This window comes from Dendropsophus ebraccatus, chromosome 7, assembly GCF_027789765.1.
Source record: "Dendropsophus ebraccatus isolate aDenEbr1 chromosome 7, aDenEbr1.pat, whole genome shotgun sequence".
Classification (NCBI taxonomy): domain Eukaryota; kingdom Metazoa; phylum Chordata; class Amphibia; order Anura; family Hylidae; genus Dendropsophus; species Dendropsophus ebraccatus.
In genome coordinates this window covers 136,831,360-136,851,098 of record NC_091460.1, presented here as the reverse complement: position 1 = coordinate 136,851,098, position 19,739 = coordinate 136,831,360, and the positions used below count along the sequence as shown (strand labels likewise).

General features: G+C 39.6%; 1 protein-coding gene across 1 annotated transcript in view; it reads right to left on the bottom strand.

Annotated features, from left to right (window-relative positions):
- Window positions 1-583: 583 nt before the first annotated feature.
- The window catches only part of FAT4 (FAT atypical cadherin 4), a 222,090-nt gene continuing 202,934 nt past the window's right edge, over window positions 584-19,739 (bottom strand). Inside the window, exons 12-17 of the mRNA XM_069978580.1 lie at window positions 16,844-16,929; window positions 13,483-13,662; window positions 10,882-11,003; window positions 8,324-8,535; window positions 4,574-4,835; window positions 584-3,331 (exon numbers count right to left, since the gene is read on the bottom strand). Coding sequence (XP_069834681.1) covers window positions 1,473-3,331; window positions 4,574-4,835; window positions 8,324-8,535; window positions 10,882-11,003; window positions 13,483-13,662; window positions 16,844-16,929 — 2,721 coding nt within the window. The 3' untranslated portion in view covers window positions 584-1,472. The remainder of the gene's footprint in view (window positions 3,332-4,573; window positions 4,836-8,323; window positions 8,536-10,881; window positions 11,004-13,482; window positions 13,663-16,843; window positions 16,930-19,739) is intronic.

Genomic DNA, 19,739 nt, shown 5'->3' with positions numbered 1-19,739 from the left:
TCAGTCCTGGGAAACTATATGACCATCACTGCCATTAAATATGAGCGCAGTACTTTATAAGCCTAAATAGGCTTGGCTGGTCACAAGAGGTATCCTAATAGTGTTTAATAGGCTGATTTGACCCCACAGAGCACTGAGGATGAAGGTACGTTTTTTTTTACCTTCATCCTTGACGTTGTTTTCGGGATATTAGCAGTTTATTTAATATGCTAATGAGGCATTTCAGCAATGCATTGATCCGCCCAGGCCAGCCCATCACTCCTAATATTAGCAGAGTGGAACGGACCACTGCCCCAATATTCATTAGGATGGTAGGCTAACCGGGGCTAATCAATGCATTGAGGGCAGTAGCCCCACCCCCAGGGCACCAAAAATGCCTTATTAGAATAATGAATAAATAAATAAATCTAAACCTCTACATTATAAATACATAACACAGAAGGAACTTACCTTGTAAACACAATATTTTAAATAAATATTTTAATTTTATTATTGACATTTACAAGAAGAAAAAAAAAGCATACAGATATGTTACAATTGTATCAAAATTTGAAAAATATGTATGTTACACAAGTAACAGATTTTACAGAAAAGCATTTTCTTGCCTTCCCTGAAAGTAAGAAAACTATACAGCATAGGAAATATACCAATATCAAAAAACAGATCAGATAAAAGCACTTTAAAAAAAAAAAAATTCTTCCACAGTACAAAGTATCACAAAAGTGAAATTCAAAATGTCAACGTACAAATTTCTATGTAAGAATTTCAGTAAAAACTAGTAACAAGGTTCCATTTATAGCGAGGGCTTGGAAAAGTCTTTACAAAAATAAATCATCTGAAAGAAATGAATGACATTTTGTGTCACAATTTTACAAAGATGGAAACTTTTTTAAACTAATTTATTTTTGTTTTTTGTATTTTTCTTATGATACAAATATCGATCCCATGGTGCCACGATCCGGAATCTGTCAAAATCCCTTTTTTATATCATCTATTTTGCCAATAATTTGTGTTGTCCATGAAATATCTGCAAGGTCATAGTCTAAGTCCACTAGAGAATGAATCTGCCTTTCGATGTCTCCATCCCTTCAGAGCAATTTAAAAACAAAAATGAAGTACTACATCTGTATTAATAACATAATTGAGAAAAACAATATCAATTATAACATCCACAAGTATCACAATGAGACCAATTTTAAGTAGGACCGATACTTAACATTGTGCATGCTGGAAATTAGGTTGTAAAGTGTAATGCATGCAGGTAGATTGAATAATGAACAGAATTGCTTTAAATACATCTCAGTCCTTTCCAGCAGCAATAAGTTTATTATTTTTTCTTTTTTTTAAATGTCTCCTTAAATTATAGACTGCACTGGCCGGTTCTTTAAATGGAGACGTTTCGTTGTAAACAAACATATAATGTTTGACTGTCATAAGCATTTGCAATTCAACAATCCAGTTATGTCATAGGTTTAGACATATTGTTCCGTTTCTCCATCTTTAGAACTTGTTTTAGATGGACTTGCCTTGGATTCCTCATTTACATTTGTGGAAGCTTTTTCTGGTAGCGAAGCCAGATCTTTAAAAACATCTACATAATGCCCAAACCCTGGACCCCAGTTCAATAGATTGTCCCAGTTGAAATTGCTAGCTTGCTGGGTTAGCTTCATAGGTAATGTACTATCAGCTGGTAGAGTGGCTGTTGGAGATTGAGCTCCTGAAGGCCCGCCCTCAGCTCTGCGGCCTGGATATCTCCGGGGTTTTAGCCTAGCACCATAATTATCTTCATCATCTGCATCGGACTCATTAACTTGAGATAATTTTGGCATTCTTGATGTATACACCATTGGCTTGTCTCTGTCATACTCCATTTCTGAGCATGTGAAGGACTCGTGTGAATCGCTATCAGATGATGATTCTGGAGCAGGAATTCCATCAGCTGGATTCCTTATTCTCGAAAGTGGCCTCTGGCAATCCTCTTCAGATGAAGATCTCCCATGGTCTGCACTGCAGATGCTGGGGTTTCTTGGCCTGGGAGTGTTAAGTCTTTCAACTTCCTCTATTGAAAGGCCAACAGGTGGTCCACTTTCCATTGGAATCTGTCCTATGGGTTGCTTAAGGCGACTTCCTGGTCTGGAGCTATGGCCCGCCATTGTTTGAGGACTCTTGCTTCTTCTCCCCAGACGAGTTGCATAATTAAAAATACCAGGCTGACAGACATCATTATGCATTTCCAAGGATGAAAGATGTAGTTCACGTGCTGGACTGCTTCTATAAAATGTTGAAGACTTGGAAAATGGTGCTGGACTATGACGAGACAAAGCATTAGGAGGTGGACAACCAGAATGGCCAAGTGTAGCAGTTCTAAGTCCCTGGCTATAAGAAGGTTGATACGTTAAACTGCTTGCACCCAAAGGCAGTGGAGATTGTCGTGCAAAGCCAAGAGGACTATGTCTTTGAATTGAGAATTTAGGAGTGTGGCTCCGGAATTGTTTATAGTGTTGAATAATATCGGCATCGGAGGGCGCAATACTGCTGGCGTTATCAATATCATAGTGCTCTATTTCCGTATCGGGCATAGCTAAAGGAGCGCTAGGTATTATTTCTGAGCTGTGTTGTAGATCGGTTTCATCATATATGAGATATGGGTTTTCCCTTTCGATAATATCAGGCTTAGGGTTCCCTTCAGGCTGTTTTCTTATAGTCATATCATCGCCATATGGTGGAATATTGTCAGGATCATCAAAGGCAACATTCTCACTTCCCTTTTTCTTCTTTTCTTTTGGTTTCTTTTCCTCTTTTGGCACTTTATTTTTTCTTCCTCTGCACTGGTTACATAAAATCAAACTAAGGACCAACAGAGCAAGAATAGTAGCACAGCTTCCAACAATTGCTGGGACAGCCCAAAGCGGAAGAGACAGCTGCTCGGGGATTGTGCCTAGAGTACATATATATCCTCCATTTAATCCACTCTTACAAACATTACCCTGAGGGCAAACCACACCAAGACAAGCTACAACAACTTCACACAGTTTTCCATTGTGTGTCTCGGGACAGATGCAGGTAAATCCAGATTGGGAATGAGGTTCACAACTTCCTCCATTTTGGCAAGGATTTGAGGAACAATCCCCAGGTGGTACACAGGTGTATGCATGCCACTGATTTATGCACATTAGGTCTCCCCAACAGGGGTTACTGGCACATATATTAGGACCTCGACATCCTAGTTTCACTGATGACTCGGACTTAGTTATGCGAACCATATCATGTTTTCCACTGAATGGAAGATTCTCGTGGTTATACTTCAAATAGGCAATGCAACCATCAAAGCCTAAAACAAAGGGAAAAAATGTTTTACTAAAAAATGGCAGTAATGTATAACATGCTGTTGAAAGGTTTTACTATAACACAATGTAAATCCACGTCCCATCTATTGATAGCGATAGATTTATTACATCTAACATATTGCCCGTGTAAAAGATTCAGGGATCAATGAACAAACAAGCAGTCAATCATTCATTGGCTTATCACTGTCCTAAAAATCAGTATAAGTCCGTTTTACACCTTTTTGTGTAAACAAGGGATGTGCAATTGCCAATGTCGTAATAGAAGGGCTGTACAATCATTAAGCAGTATAAAAAGCTCATTGAACAAGCTCCAACCTGCTAGATCGGTGCTCGTATTGGGTGCTACCGGTCTAAAACAATTCTAAGGATTCTATTAAGCAGTCCGAACATAAGGTGTAAACAAGGACCGATATGCTAGATTTACTGAGCAATTACACAGGCCAACTATCGAAAAGCCAAAGCTGCACAGACATCGTTAGTGATGTCCATGCAGCTCTTGCCTTTGGTGTAAAATAATTTAGTATTTACTTACCTTATCTTGTTCCCCGGTGTTTTCGGACGATCCCCGATGCCCTCGGGCCTTCCCTGGTCTCTGCAGCTCTGTCTTCTGCTCCGTTCTGGTCCAGACCAGACCAGAAGGGAGCAGAAAACAAAGCTGCAGAGACAATGGAAGGCCCAAGGGCATTGTCAGGAGACACTGGGGAACATGATAAGGTAAGTAAATACTTTATTTTATGCTACAATCATCAGTCATCGGCCACGCATAGTTATTACACATAACGATACATGCCCTATGATTTTATGTCTGAACTTAAGGAACAATCAGCCAATGATCGTTTCATCAGTTGATCGTTCTCTCTATTACACAAAGCGATAATCGACCAAATCTGCCTGATTTGGCCAATTATTAGGGCTCTAAGTCTATGCTCAACAAGGAAGGAGATGATGGATGATTAAGGGATTCCATGGGCTGAAATGTGCCCACATGTTTTTCTTGCCTATGTGTTCTTTGTAACTAGGTTTATGGATCATTAAATCAAAATCATTGAAGATCTTTAATACTAAGCACTAGACTCTCCTTCCTTGTTGAACTTTCCTCTATAGGTGTTTTGTCCTACATCCCAAATCCATGTGCTGACCAGGTGCTTGATCGGTGATCTGAAGACAATGTTCACACACCATATCCACAAAAGAGGATACAAAAACAACAGTATAACAATTTTTACCATTTTGATTATTTTGAGGTATCTGTCCATGGATGAATCCACCAAGTTGAAGAAAAAGAACATTGAGACCTCCAAAGTCTTGCGTTACGTGATGAATATCTCGATTGTAGGTTTTGTCCAAAGACAAAGTGGTTATTGAACCATTTTTCTCCATTAGAAGAGTGTGCCATCGTCCATCAGCGACATACATTTCCGGGATATTTCTCTCGACTTTTCCTGCAACTCCTGCATCTGATGTATAGTGTAATTTTCCGTTCTTAACCTAAATTGAGAAAACGCAGAATATACAGCTTTACCTCCTTCACTTTAGGAGCTAGGACTTATTACCAGTCAAGTTGAACATTGCTATGTAAGACAATTAGGACTGGCACCAAAATGATGGAAAATCTAAATTAAATTCCGAGATTATATATAAAAAAACAACATGCAACAAAGTCCCTTTAAGCCAAATGATACAGATATATTCTTCCATGGAGATATCTATATGTAACTGAATGGCTGTAGTGTTTTATGAGTTCATATAACCATTTCTATGCATTTTATATAACTGAAAGAGTTGCTAATTGGTCTACTGTGGTTCTCCTGCTCTTTGTTAGCCACATAGTCCAGAGTCCATCCGAAACAGATTGCATTGCATTTAAATTGATCATTTTCTGCTTCACCTAGTAAAAAGTATAATCTCGTAGGCCAGGAGCCATAAAGAATTGTGGGCACACCATTTTTTCCCCCCATTCAGACGAGTAAATTATTTAGGACTGAGGGCAAAGTGGTAGATAAATGAATACACATTGTTAATTGGAAATGTTGTACAGAAGGCACTTAGTGGCTTTTTATGTATCTGCTCCATCTGTGGCTTGAGGGCCAGCTGGTCTCCATTGTTTCTTGCCATTTATGCCATAGACAGCAAACTGCTCTAACTTCCACATCTGAGTTTTAGGTCCAAAAATGATTACAGTCTTGTATATAGAGTTACGAGCTAAATTCTACCAAAAAGGTTGACCTAATCTCCATATACATAGTTAAAGGATTTATCCGGGTAACAACAACAATATTCTAAATAACCCCGCTTCTCAATACATGTATAACCTATCTTGCACCCTTTCCCTGGGTTTTTCTCATTCTTATCTGCTCTGGACATGTAAAATCCTCTACTCTAGGTCTACTCTGACCACGCTCAGCTCCCTCTTTCCCCTCTCTTTGTAGTCACAGGACATGTGATCTTCTTTCTAGGGGCTGGGTTGGCTGTCTATTGACTTGGTAACCTGACCCCCATCTCCATGCACCCGTGCTGCTTTCATAGACTTACATGTGTCTTTGAGCTTAGGTTTCTGTAATATAGAACATTAGAGTTCTATCTCTGTTTGCTGTCAGTGTAAATGTTATGGATGTTCTTAGAGATCTAAACCTACACAACACCCCCCACCCCCGGTAAACAGATGCCTGTTATGCAGCACATAGCTACAACATGCGTGCGCCAGCTCTGCTACATCATACACGTGTCAGCAACGCTACATCATCAGCAAGTATTAAATACATATTGGAGTCATTTAATGCAAAATCAGTGAAAAAAAAAATAGTCCTGTGTTTACTGTGCAATAGTAATGACAGCAATTGGCAGGGAAGAAAGTTAAGGGGGGAATACACAAATGGACCAATCAGGGAAATGCATGATGGGAAATGTAGTTTCCTATCTTGGTTATAGATCGTCTTTTATAAAAACTTGCAACTCAGGAATGGCAGCAGCTAGAACGACAGGAGATGGCTTAAAAGGGACTTGGTGAGTAACAGTACTATTACACGGCCCGATGGCACTCGTTTACTGGGCCTATTACACGGCCCAATAATCGTTTAACAAGGGCTGCATGGACACCATTACCAATGTCCTTGCAGCCCTTGCTTAAACTGCATACATCACCTATCCATGGTCCAGGGCTCCTCTTGCGGTTCACTTCTCCCCAGGTCCCGCACGCTGAAGCTTCAGAGCGGCCTGTCTTAGCTGACAGGCCGCTCAGCCAATCACTGGCCACGAAGCTGTAGCGTGCGGGAGCCGGGGAGAAGCGGACTGCAAGAGGAGCCCTGGACCATGGATAGGTAATGTACAGTATGCACTTTGCAAATTGTCAGCCGGCCGCACACAGCTATTACACGTAGCGATGCGCTGTAAATTATAGGCCCGACAATTATAGGTCCAAACCTTATCAACGATCAGCCAATTTCCACATTTGAGCTTACTTTTTCTATGTCATCTATGATTATATGTCATTTAGAATAGTTATAAATAGAATAGAGGGCCCTTTAAGAAAAATTCAAATATATATCTATACCTATATACTTTTTATATAGAGAGAGATATGAATACATATGTATATTGGGACACATCCCAGAAGTCTTTGGAACTTTTGGCTAGTGATCTGTCTAATAAAATGTTTTGCCAGCATTACTGCTGCTCTCATTTAGAATTATGACAAGCCTGACTGAGCCGCGGCCAGGGAGGAAAGTTATCAGGTTCTTAAGGGAGAGGTAACTGCTGCAGACTAAAGGGAGGAAGATAGGGACACTTTTCTGGCTTCGAAACACCCTTCAAGGTCTGTAACTTGTTTGCCATCTTTAAACAAATTTAATAAAAGACAAAGACCCAAATGTAAAATTAGATATGGCTTAGACTATGGAATACAACAGAAAGACTGTGACAGATGATAAAAGGGGATTCAGGATCACCATGTATTTTGGAACCGATGACAAAAAAGTAAATAGCAGAAAAATAGAACAGAGCAAAGAAACTGCAGCCTAGGAAGAAAATGTGTCACATATCTTGGCCTAAGATTTAAAATCTAAAGCGTAAGTGTCATTTTTTTTTTCCTTGCAGAAATCAGTAGTATAAGCAATTTTAAGAAATTCTATAAATGCTTTTTTTTAGGAAAAATAAATCCTCTTTCTGTACTCAAAAAACTATTTCCTAGCTCCCCCCCCCCACCTCACTTCTTATCTGTTCATTATCAGGCGAACCCGTTTTAATTGCAGAGAAGCCAGTGAAGATGGGTTCTGCTGTGTCTATTATATCCTATGGAGGGGGAGGGGTTGAGGGAGATGAGTGAGCAGGAAGAAGAGACATGAAAGTCAGCTATTTGTAGAATGTCTGGGCATCTAAAACGCTGGATTCAGGGATCAGAAAAGTCAGTGCTTATCTAGGAACTTGCTGAGAGAAGATTGCAGGGTGTTATGCTGTGCAGGACTGCTCCGTGCTCTCTCACCCCTCTAAGCCCCTTCCCTCTCCATAGAGCATAATGGACACAGAAATTCTGCTTCTTCTGAAGTGAGTGGGGGGGGGGGGAGCTCGGAAAACAGCTTTTTGAGTACAGAAGAAAACTTATTTAGTAAATAAAACCTATTACAGAGTTCCTTAAAATCGCTTGTACTATAGATATTTATTGTTTTCAGAAAAATGACTGTTACTCTTTAAGGGGGGGCTCACAGACATAGAGGGTATACATTTTTTAAGAGACCACTGGTACTTTTTAAAGGCTTTAAATGGTTAAAGCAGCATTTCCTATCATGCAGGTCCCTATGCAAGATTATATTATATAATTTTATTATACAATTTTAATTAAATTATAATTATAAGGGTCTTTCTGCTGACAGCATTATTATATTACAAACCCTCAAAGAGAATGCATATGTGTTGCCAAAATACAATGCTAATCGTGAATACATAATGTTTTAAATGTAAGGTGGCTTCTATAGAATCCATACCTTTATGATAGTGTAATTGCTACTTTCATGAACCTGAAGTAAAATCCCATTGTCACTTCTTGTCCTGAATTTTATCTCCAAGTTATTTACGTAGATAGTCTCAGCATCCACAGTGCGGTGTGTTAAGAGATATTCCCGTTTCTTGCTCTGGCTTATGGTGTATTCGAGGTAACCTTTACCTTCAAGTGATAAGGCAGTGTCTGGGCTAATATCTGAAAAAAAAAAATTGAAACAAATTAGTTGGAATGGAAACACTATGGGGGAGATTTATCAAGCTGGTGTAAAGTAGAATTGTTTTAGTTGCCCCTAGCAACCAATCAGATTCCATTTTTTTTATACCTGACAGATTCTTGAAAAATAAAAGGTGGAAACTGATTGGTTGCTAGGGGCAACTAAGACAATTCTACTTTACACCAGTTTGATAAATCTCCTTAAAATAAAGAATGCCAAAAAGACAGAAATGGCTGCACATCGCACCCATGGCTGACACGAAATCTTATTCAGCTACATTTAAAACCAACATCAGAAGTTAGTATATAATTTGGCCAAACCATATTGCCTCATGTACCACGTGCAGGTCTTCTGATACACATGAGTCCCTAACCAAAAAACACAATCCCCGCAAAACGTGCGCAAGCAGAGAAGGGGGGCCACAGAATGGCCCTGCAACCCCATTGTCACAGGACCAGACCCTAAAGGGCCCCCCCAGACTTGGCAGGCGTCACCGGCGGAAAAAGTGGACGCCAAGCAACACAAGTGTTTCTTTAAAATAAAGAAAAAGAAAAAAATGTAACATTTTTTATTAAAATCTAAATGTGACTTCTATGCTAGGTTCACAGTACGTAAAAATAACGGCCATCTTTCATAATAACACCCGTCATTGTGCAAATAACAATCATTATCTCAAAAATAACTGACGTTATTTTCGCAGTGACGGACATTGATATGAGAGATGGACGTCATTTTTACATAGTTTGAACCTAACCGTAGAATAAAGGGGGTATATCAATCGCCATCGACTCTTATTTAGAACAGTGATTCCTAACTGGGGTGCTAAGGTACCCTGGAATCTAGAGATGAGTGAACCTCAAGCATGCTCGAGTCCATCCGAACCCGAACGTTCAGCATTTGATTATTGTAGAGGTGAATTGTAGAGGTTCCCTAAAAGGAGATGATGATGATGATGATGATGATGATAATAATAATATTATTATTATTATTATTATTATTATTATTATTATTATTATTATTATTTCTGATAATTAGTTCCTCCATTGAAAAAAAAGTTGGTTTATATAATTGTTTCTAGAAATCTTCAAGTTGACTAATTTGGGTGAACTATAGTTTAGGAAACTGGAATCATTATATTTTTTAAAAAGGTCAACCCCAAATTATGTGCATTGTTAGGCTACTCTGTCAGTAGGTTTCAGGGCAGCATAAACTAGTGAGAGAGAAGCTGAACAGAATGATGTATCACTTACATTGTTCTGTGCAGCTGATCCGGAGATCTCCTCCTGAATAACATGGACAATAAGTAGTCCTCTCCATTATGTGCATGAGCCCAGTAGTCCTGGATATTCATGAGAAGCAGAAGACTCTGCCCACCAGCTGCTGATTGGCAGTTATCTATCCATGCTGTGTATAGGCAGTCAAATGTCAATCAGCAGCTGGAGGATGGGGGGAGGGGTTTGGCCAGAATCCTATTCTCCTGCATATTAGGAGAACAGCTGAACAAAATTATTTAAATAATTCACCAATCTGTTCAGCATTTCTGTCACTTTTTACTGCCCTTATTTAAGGCAGCATACACCTAGTCACAGATTCCCTTTAAGTATCATTGGTGAAAATGACATAATAAGCCTTCTATGCATTTACACTGAAATTGGTGAATACTCTGTAAGTGTCTGTTTGAAAAGGGCTCAGTAAAAAGCTGAAATGGTTCACAGTTTATATGCAATAAACTCTGAATGACTGTGCAAAAAGTAATTGCTGGTCTTATTCCTCTTGCTATGTTTGGATAGCCTTGGCCTTGACACATGCACCACGCCAGTGAGATAGGAGGCCCGATCAACTTCTATTGTTTCTTAAAAGTGGTAACAATCTTTACATTCCTCATGAAGCAGAACAGCAGCCTAAATGTGTGGAAGATGAATGTAGGAATGCTTTCAATTTTTTCTAATCAGTCTGGTTTATGGTCGAAAACAACAAACTACACATATGAAGAAATGCTGACTATGCTGAAATGCATCTCCATTAAAGAATAAAGCTGACCCGATAAAGCTGACCCGCTGTATATTCAAAATTTAGAAAAGTCGAAAGGTCCATATTCATTTCTGTCAGTCAGTAAATGGACCTTAAAACATCATTTCATAAATCTGCTTCTCTGATGTCTAAAATCTGGAAAAGCCATAGAAACACCTGTAGTGTAGATGATAACACTTAGAACTGGAACGGCATAAAACACCACCATATAAAATGCATTACTTTATATTGTGAGCACTTAGGCTATTTTTCTAGTGAAGTCAGGTTCTTATAAAGCAGTGTAAAAGTTAACGTACATTTTTCACAGTGCTTTCCAGTAAAGCCATCTTTACAGTTACATTGCTGCCAGGACCAATTATCAACGCAGGTTGCTCCATTTTGGCAAGAAGTTGTGCAGGCTCCTTCTAATCTTGGACACCTAGACACAAGAATGAGAGAAGTGCAATGTGGGTTACTATATATATAAATGGGACAGCTGAGCCCAGCTTGTTTTTTTCAGTTATCTAACTTGATTTTAAAATCAGGAACATTTGATGATATGAAGATATAATTATTGTACAAATTCGTATGTTCTATGTTCTAATATTGTCTGGTAATTAATCTTTTAAAGTGTCACTGTCGCTTAATTTTTAAATTTTTTTTTTTTTAGTACAGGCGATTTTAAGAAACTTTGTAATTTGGTTTATTAGCCGAAAAATCCATTTTTATCATGAAAAAGCAGTTCGAAGCTCTCCCCCCTGTCTTCATGGTTCTCTTATGGAGATGCGAGGGGTGGTGGAGATGAGGCACCAAAACAGGACAACAAAGAGTTAATTTACAGCTACATCACTGGGCTATCTCCTCTGAAGTCAGCGCTGACCTCTCTGACCTCTGAATACTGACTTTCATACAGCTCCCACTGTGTAATCCTTTGTTCTCTACTGTGCTGGTGACTAATCTCCCTCCTCCCCCTCCCCTCTCCATAGGTTAGACAGGGCATGTCTGATGTAAAAGAGTCGCGATTTCCTGATAATAAGCCATGAATGAGAGGAGTGAGGGGGGGGCTGGGGAAAGTCTTTTTGAATGCAGATAATGGCATATTTGCCTAATAAACCCAATTACAAAGTGTCTTAAAATCACCTGTACTATTGATTTCTGCAAAAAAAAAAAAAAAAAAATGACAGTGACACTTTAAATTGATTTTTCATTTGTCTCTTTTCTTTACATGATTGAAACAGCTACCACTTTCATTCTTACTATAGAAGTTTCCCACCTACGTTTCATTTCACCTCCACGGTGCAATTATTCAAACTCGCCTACATGTAAGGAGCTAGCAAGATGCTTTAAAGGGGTTGTCCAGCAAAATGTGGGTTTGGGCTGGGCTAAAAATAAAAAATAAATAAAAAAAATTATACTTACCTGCCCACTCTCTCACCACATCTGTCCTGATTGTGCTGATTGAGCAGCACTTCCTGCTTAAGTTTTGATACATAGGACGTTCATTTTCAGCCAATCACTGGCAGAGCCGGGTGGTGGGGTGGTCAACACTATGCTAGTATTGCATGGATGGGTGCATACATTTTTTTAAAAATTAAAGCAGCACTCCTTAGCCAGGATTGGGCACCACTAAAAAGATGTGGCTGAGGATCATGTCAGGTGACCATTTTTTTCCCGTTTTTATAATTAGCCACTTTTGATTTTGTTAATAATTAGAATGTTAAAAAATATAAATTGGCTGTTCTGTTCTTGTTTTTTTTTTTTTTTTTATAATCTCTGGCCCTATAGATGCTGAAGACATCTCATCATCTATTTATAGCCTGTTGAAAAAGTAGTAACCGACTAGTAAAGGCCAAAGTTTCCTCCATTTTGGTTTGCTGCTCAGAAGAGAACAGCGGACATTATTTTTTAGTTGTTTACACACATTTTTTCTTTTTTCACCGTCCTTTCACAGTTTTAACCATTAAATCCAAAGGCCATCTAGTCCACCTGAACTAGACTAATTTACCAACAGCCAGGATGACGGGCGGCCAAGCAGCAAAATGATGGAGGTCAATTTTTCTTTTCAAAAACTGAGAGGAAAAACATTGTGGGAACATAGCCCAACCCTTGTTTTTGCTTTACTTCCTATGTTCACTACATTTATTTTATATAGTCCCATTGATATTAAAATGGAAACAATAGAACATCTGTCCAGTTTGGCCAGTAATATGGGTGGCCAGAAGTTCAGTTCGTTTTGCCAGAATGCTTCTAGTTCAGCTGTGGCCTAAGGGCTGCCAACGCTTTTCTTCAGCTGTATTATTCACCATTCATGATGACAATTATCATTAAATAGTGAGGGGATTATTATTGGGCGTACAGGTAATTTTGAGACAACATGCAGCTATATGAGACCAATTTCCTGGTATAATTGCAATTATCGCGGCGAGAGCAGCCGCCATTAACCTACGTTAACTCTACACATACTACATAACGGGATCCCTAAATTGCCTCGTAAACCTCCACCAGCTCGACCTTCAAGGATTGTTGTCAGATAGGATAATATACCATTCAACCCAATATAAAGAATTCACCTTCGGATGGTCAAAGCAATCCATCAAAAACTGACCTGTTGCAGTGTGTTAATATACATGGCTTAAGATAACACGAGAATCGTGGAATTTTTGATGATTAATGGGTTGTAATTGTTTCCAGCACATTGATACTGGAGAGAACCTTCCAGGAAACAACTTCTGTTTTACCATTTAAAGAGATTTATCATTTCACAATTTTAAGAACAATACCATAGATAATGGAACTACTCAACTTGGTATGTTTATAGATGATACTGGAGTGTGTACTACAGTCAATGTAAAATGTATGGTCATGTATTATAGCAAAGTATCATTACGTTATCAGATTTCATGGGGCCAAAAACGTACCGATCCAGGATTCCTTGTGCTGACAAAGCTTGGCTGGGTTCTAGAGGACGCCCGTTCACTGCAAATTCCATTATACAACCTACAAAGTCATGGCTTTGTACTTGTCCTTTTCTTTGTAGTATTGGATCCAGGGATCTGATACCTCCTACTGTTATTCTGTTTGGCTGAACATCCAGGGTCCTGTTCCAAGAAAGAACAATCATTGCAAATCAATTTTTTTTTTTTTTTATACAACGATGATCGGAGCATATATCATCTTCTTGTCTAGACTGGATAGGAGATAAGTTGAATTTTTTTTTTTTTTAACAAAATCCTTCATTTTAGTAATGTCTACTGTGACTAAGCCCGATTTTCATGCTGTGGGACTATTGAATTTATTGTAATTGCATAACATTGTAGGCCCAGGTGAACAGATGGAAGATCAATAGTCAATAAGTACAGGTAAGTTAACACACGCTGTAGGAGGGATTCTGAACTTTAAGCAGGAAGACAAGATAATTGGTTTCCCTTCCGGCTGAATTACACTAGGGAGACAAAACTTAGTCTTTCACCACTAACGTCTACGTCTACCTTCTTCCAGGGGGAACAAGCAACAAGACACTAAATGGGTTCACTGCTTTTATTGTTTCCTGATATACCATGGCAGAATGTCAGAAAATTACATCAGCAGACATGTAGTCTATCTTGTAGCTCACTCTTTTTTGAGAAACTAAAATGACAGAAAAGTAAGTCCTTATATAAGCAATTAAATTTCTAAATAATGAAAGTTAATAATTCGTTTTCTAAAATTGTTAATTTTTTGTTTGTGAATACTAGAGATGAGCGAACCGGGTTCGAGTCGATCCGAACCCGAACGTTCGGTATTTGATTAGCTGGGGCTGCTGAACTTGGATAAAGCTCTAAGGTTGTCTGGAAAACATGGATACAGCCAATGACTTTATCCATGTTTTCCAGATAGCCTTAGGGCTTTATCCAACTTCAGCAGCCACCGCTAATCAAATGCCGAAAGTTCGGATTCGGATCGACTCGAGCATGCTCGAGGTTCGCTCATCTCTAGTGAATACCCTTGAGGCCATGTCCCACATGTAGAGATGAGCGAACCTGGAGCATGCTCGAGTCGATCCGAACCCGAACTTTCGGCATTTGATTAGCGGTGGCTGCTGAAGTTGGATAAAGCCCTAAGGCTATGTGGAAAACATGGATATAGTCATTGGCTGTATCCATGTTTTCCAGACAACCTTAGAGCTCTATCCAAGTTCAGCAGCCCCCACTAATCAAATGCAGATCGTTCAGGTTTGGATGGACTCGAACCCGAACCCGGTTCGCTTATCTCTACCCACAACGTATTTCAGGTGAAATAACGACCATTGTTTTTAAAATAACAACCATAATTTTAAAATGCCGGACAAAATTAATTATCGTAATCATTATTAATGGCCATCATTATAAAAAAAAAAACTGCCTTTTTTTGTCTAAAAAGACGTTGTTGGATCATAACCTTTAACTGTTTTTAACATACTGGTTTATATCGGTTGATGTACAGCATGGCTTTTACTATGGCCTGGCTTTGCAACTGATGTTTCCGTTTACTCAATCTCTAGATTCCTCCCATACATTTAAAAAAAATAAAAAGCAGAGGATATTTCATTTTCAATAACAATTTTCACACAGTAAAATACAGGTAATATACAGTTGTAATTTTGAAGGAAAACTACAGTCGGATCTTCATAATAATAAAGTGCTTCATTGAAGTCAATGGGAAATTGGTCGGCAGTGCGCACCCTATAAAGAGTAACGACCATAATTGATTATAACCATCCAATTTATGAACATGCTCATTATTACGACCTGCAAAGTATGGCCGTTTATTTTCACCTGCTAACACATTGTTTCATTTTCATTCAAAATTATGACTGAATTTTGATATTCTTTTTACTGTGTGAACATAGGCTAAGTACTTAGTACTTAAATCAGGGATATATAAGAAATGGTAATAAACCAGTAGTAAAGCCAACATTATTTTGTGGGAGATATTTAGAAATATATCTCTAAGGTTGGACGTACACAGTCCGCTAAGTCAATCTCTACAGCCAGTAATTGGCTGAGCGGACTGTCAGTGAGAAAGGATCTGAAGAAGCAGATAAGAGCACGCCAGAGAAACGACGGCGGGTAAGCATGATGTCTTTGTTAATTTTATCGGCCTGGCATAGTTAAAGGGGTTATCCAGTGCTACAAAAACATGGCCACTTTTCCCCCTCTCTTGTCTCCAGATTAGGTGGGGTTTCAAACTCAGTTCCATTAAAGTAAATGGAGCTTAATTGCAACCCACACCTAAACTGGAGACAAGAGAGGGGGAAAAGTAGCCATGTTTTTGAAGCGCTGAATAACCCCTTTAAAGAAATCTGCAACTATATTCTCGCAGTGGAATTAAAATCGGCAATGACAATGTAGGGCTTTAGACTCTAATGGTAGCGAGTATCGCAGCAGAAATCCACTGCGAACTTGTTCTGTGTGAATCTACTGAACATTGAAGAGTGATCATTGCCTTAATACTACATATTATGAGGAACTGTTTAGGCTCTGTTCACTCATAGCATTTAATTAGCCTTTTTTTAGTGTTAATTAGTGCTATTTTGAGGCGAATTGCGCAATCGTGGTAAAATAGCTCTATTTTTGCCATGCTTCCGCCAAAATCGTGGCAAAAATAGCACTATTTTACTGCAAATTGCACAATTTGCAGCAAGATAACTAGCTAATTCAATGCTATGTGTGAACATCGCCTTATTGAATTCTAATGTTTTCAAAATAAACATTATTTTATTTCTTTGTCCTATGTGGTAGAACTAGAGGTGAGTTTCTAGCTTCCGAATATTCTACATATTAATCAACATTATACTGACCTAATAAAAGTAGCGGTGAGTATCAGTTTAGTGTCCCCTGGTTAATAGGTGGAATTCCGCTAAGTCAGAGGAGTAGAGACAGAGAAGGGATCTTTACAGTTCATTGAAATGAATGAGTAATATAGTCACAGATTTTATAGAGTGCAATCTAATAGGAAGTTAGGGACAGTTTGTCTTGGATATATATCCTTATTAAAAAGTAACTGCGCCTGTAGGGAACATCTTGTGAACTTTAGAAGCATTTTACTGCAAAAACTGACAGTAGGTGGATGACGTTTTTACTTATTAACAACTTAACAGTCAGATCAAGTTTGCGGGGCATGCTGAAATCTATACACGGAGATCTCCAGAAACACACAAATCCTACTCTGGTTAAATAATCAATTATATTTTCCCTCGTCCTAAATTGCATATTGTCGTCTGGAATGGGTGGAATATATGGTAAAAAGGTAGACATTTACCAGTCAGTGGAAACAGCCGTAGTGCTGACGGTGCAGAACCCTGGTTCCTGGTCCTCTGAGCAGGTATCAACTGTCAGCGATGCCGCCTGCAATAAAGATTCATATTCAAGATTACAATATGACATTTGGAGAAGGTAAAGATATTGACTATAGCTATATATTGTATATTGTATCGACCATCACAGGAGACCATTCACAGGATCTAGACTAGGGATGATCGAACATTGGGATCGAACTCAAATGTTCTCGAACCTGCGGCATTTGATTCCGGATGCCTTCCCCTTCCGTAGGGAAGGAGGGGACAGCCCGAGTACCGCCTGGAATTGCGGGATACAGGAATCAAATCCTGTAGGTTCGAGAACGTTCGAGTTTGATCGAACCTGCAAAATCTCGATGGTCAAACAACTCTAATCTAGACTACCGTTGACAGCATTGGTGTTCTGGATAACACCCATTGGCATCCCCAGAGCTTTGCATGCCTTGTAGAACACATTCCATACAGTACAGGGGGTAATTCTGATGATGACAATATATCATGGGATTGCCAAGAATAAAACTTTCAGTTTATACAGAATAGTATTGGACAACAGATTTTAAATACGTTTTTATATTAAAAACCCAGGGCGCTAAAGATGAAAGTAGTTTTCTTGACTTTGTTCACCACTACAGTACCACCCTGCCCCTCCGGCCATTACTTCCTAGTGAATATTCATCCGGCACTCTGCGGAGTGATGTAACTGCACAGCACTGCCCAAATTTTCTTAAGGAAGCAAGGGTCGGAGGATCGAAAGCAATAGTCCTGACCCCAGTGACCCCAAACAACCTCATTTACATAGTGATCAAAGCCAAGATTCCCAGAACAACTCATATGAAACAATTAGTAACTCATCTAATCTGCTCTTAGTTTCCCTCTAAACCAGCGCTTCTCAAACTTTTTCTACTGGAGCCTCACCCAACAGACAAAATGATGCCTGGGCCTCACCAGACTGACCAAGGGGAAGCTGAGGCCTCATCATTTGTAGTGGAAGTCCATGCAAATTTAAAAACTATTGCTCAGTCTACCCTCCATGTGTCTCATTATCTCTGTATAACATAAAATAAGTATAAAATGAGTAAAAAATGTTCCTAAAGGAGAGATTGTTGGAGTCAGGGAAAGGACTGTGCAGCTTATGGTCACTTTTGTGAGAACTGCCTCCCAAGCTGCGGCTCACCAGCAACTAGGGGGCGCCTCACTGGTGAGGCCCGCCTCACAGTTTGAGAAGCACTGCTCTAAACTATATGCCAGCTACAATGTCAGCTGGGGTGTTTGTTTGTTTTTTGACACTCAGGTTGATGGAGAATAGAAAGAAAACCTCACCTCACCTACTCACCCCCCCCCCCCCTCACCCCCCAATCAGTGGCCACAGTGGTGTCTCACCTCAATCACTGACTGGCTGAGCAGCTAATTCCATACTTCATGTGAGATTGGTGAGAGTGGGACTTGACTCCGTGATAGTGGTGGCTGCACAAGTTTGAGGAAAATAGGAGCATTTTCCGCCTCAGCTTAAATTTACCACTCCCCCCCCTGAATAACCCTTTAAATGTAACCTTACTGCAAAGCTTACCTGTTGTTATAAAAAAAGAGACGTAGAGACATGTCATACTGTTTGGGAGATAGAGCGGGGAGAAGACCACAACGGCAGGGCATCCACTTTCCGCTCTGAATTTCGAAAAAGAGGTGGGCTTATAATGAGCTCCTATGGAGCTTGACTGATCTTTTTAACTCAGAGCGGGGAAACAATGGGCTGCAGCTGCTGTCCTCTGCCCGCTCTATCTCCCGATCGGTATGGGTCTGAGCACTTTTGACATATTTCTATGACATGTAAAAAGATTTTTATAACGACAGTGATACTTAAAGCGACTCTGTACCCACAATCTTCCCCCCTCCCCCCCCCCCAAAAAACCACTTGTACCTTTGGATAGCTGCTTTTAATCCAAGATCTGTCCTGGGGTCCGCTCGGCAGGTGATGCAGTTATTGTCCTAAAAAAACAACTTTTAAACTTGCAGCCCTGTGTCAAATTGGCTTGGCTAAGAGTGTCTATGCCCTAACCTTGCACCGCCTCTCCGTCCCTCCTCCCCACCCTATTCACCATTAGGAATGGCCCTGGCATTTCTCCTATTCCTCACTTGTCTGAACACTGCACAGGTGCCTTAATAATCCAGCACATGTGCAGTGTTCACACAGGTGATGAATAGGAAATCCTGCCCAGCGGCATTCATAATGATGAAGAGGGCTGGGAAGAGGGCCGGAGAGGTGTGGCAGGCCTAGGCCATAGACACTCTAGGCCACATCAATGTGACATAGGGCTGCAAGTTTAAAAGTTGTTTTTAGGACAATAACAGCATCACCTGCTGAACGGACCCCAGGACAGATCTTGGATTGAAAGCAGCTATCTGAAGGTTCAAGCGGTTTGGGGGGGCAGATTGTGGGTACAGAGTTGCTTTTCATGCACATGATACATGGATCCTTTGTATTGATGCCTTTGGTTTTTTAATACTTTGTGTGTTGACTTATGTTGTCTAACTATGGTACTATATTACAGAGATGAAAGGTTCTTCCCAAAAGCATGCTTGTACCTCGGTAATACAGAATCCATTAGAGCATGCCCCAATGTGTCTATATGAAAGCCTAGACCTACAGATGTACAATATGGTCCCATATTCTGGTCTGTACAACCCAGATACTGTATAAATCCATAATACACCAGCTATGGATGATCACATTTATTTGGCAATCTGATTCTAAGCTATCCATGTCAGTACAGTTTCTTCAGTTACTTGTTTTTCATGTATCCTTTTATTTTTACCAAAACATTGAGGACATTATTGCAAGATCCTATTTTGTTCACGTCTCGA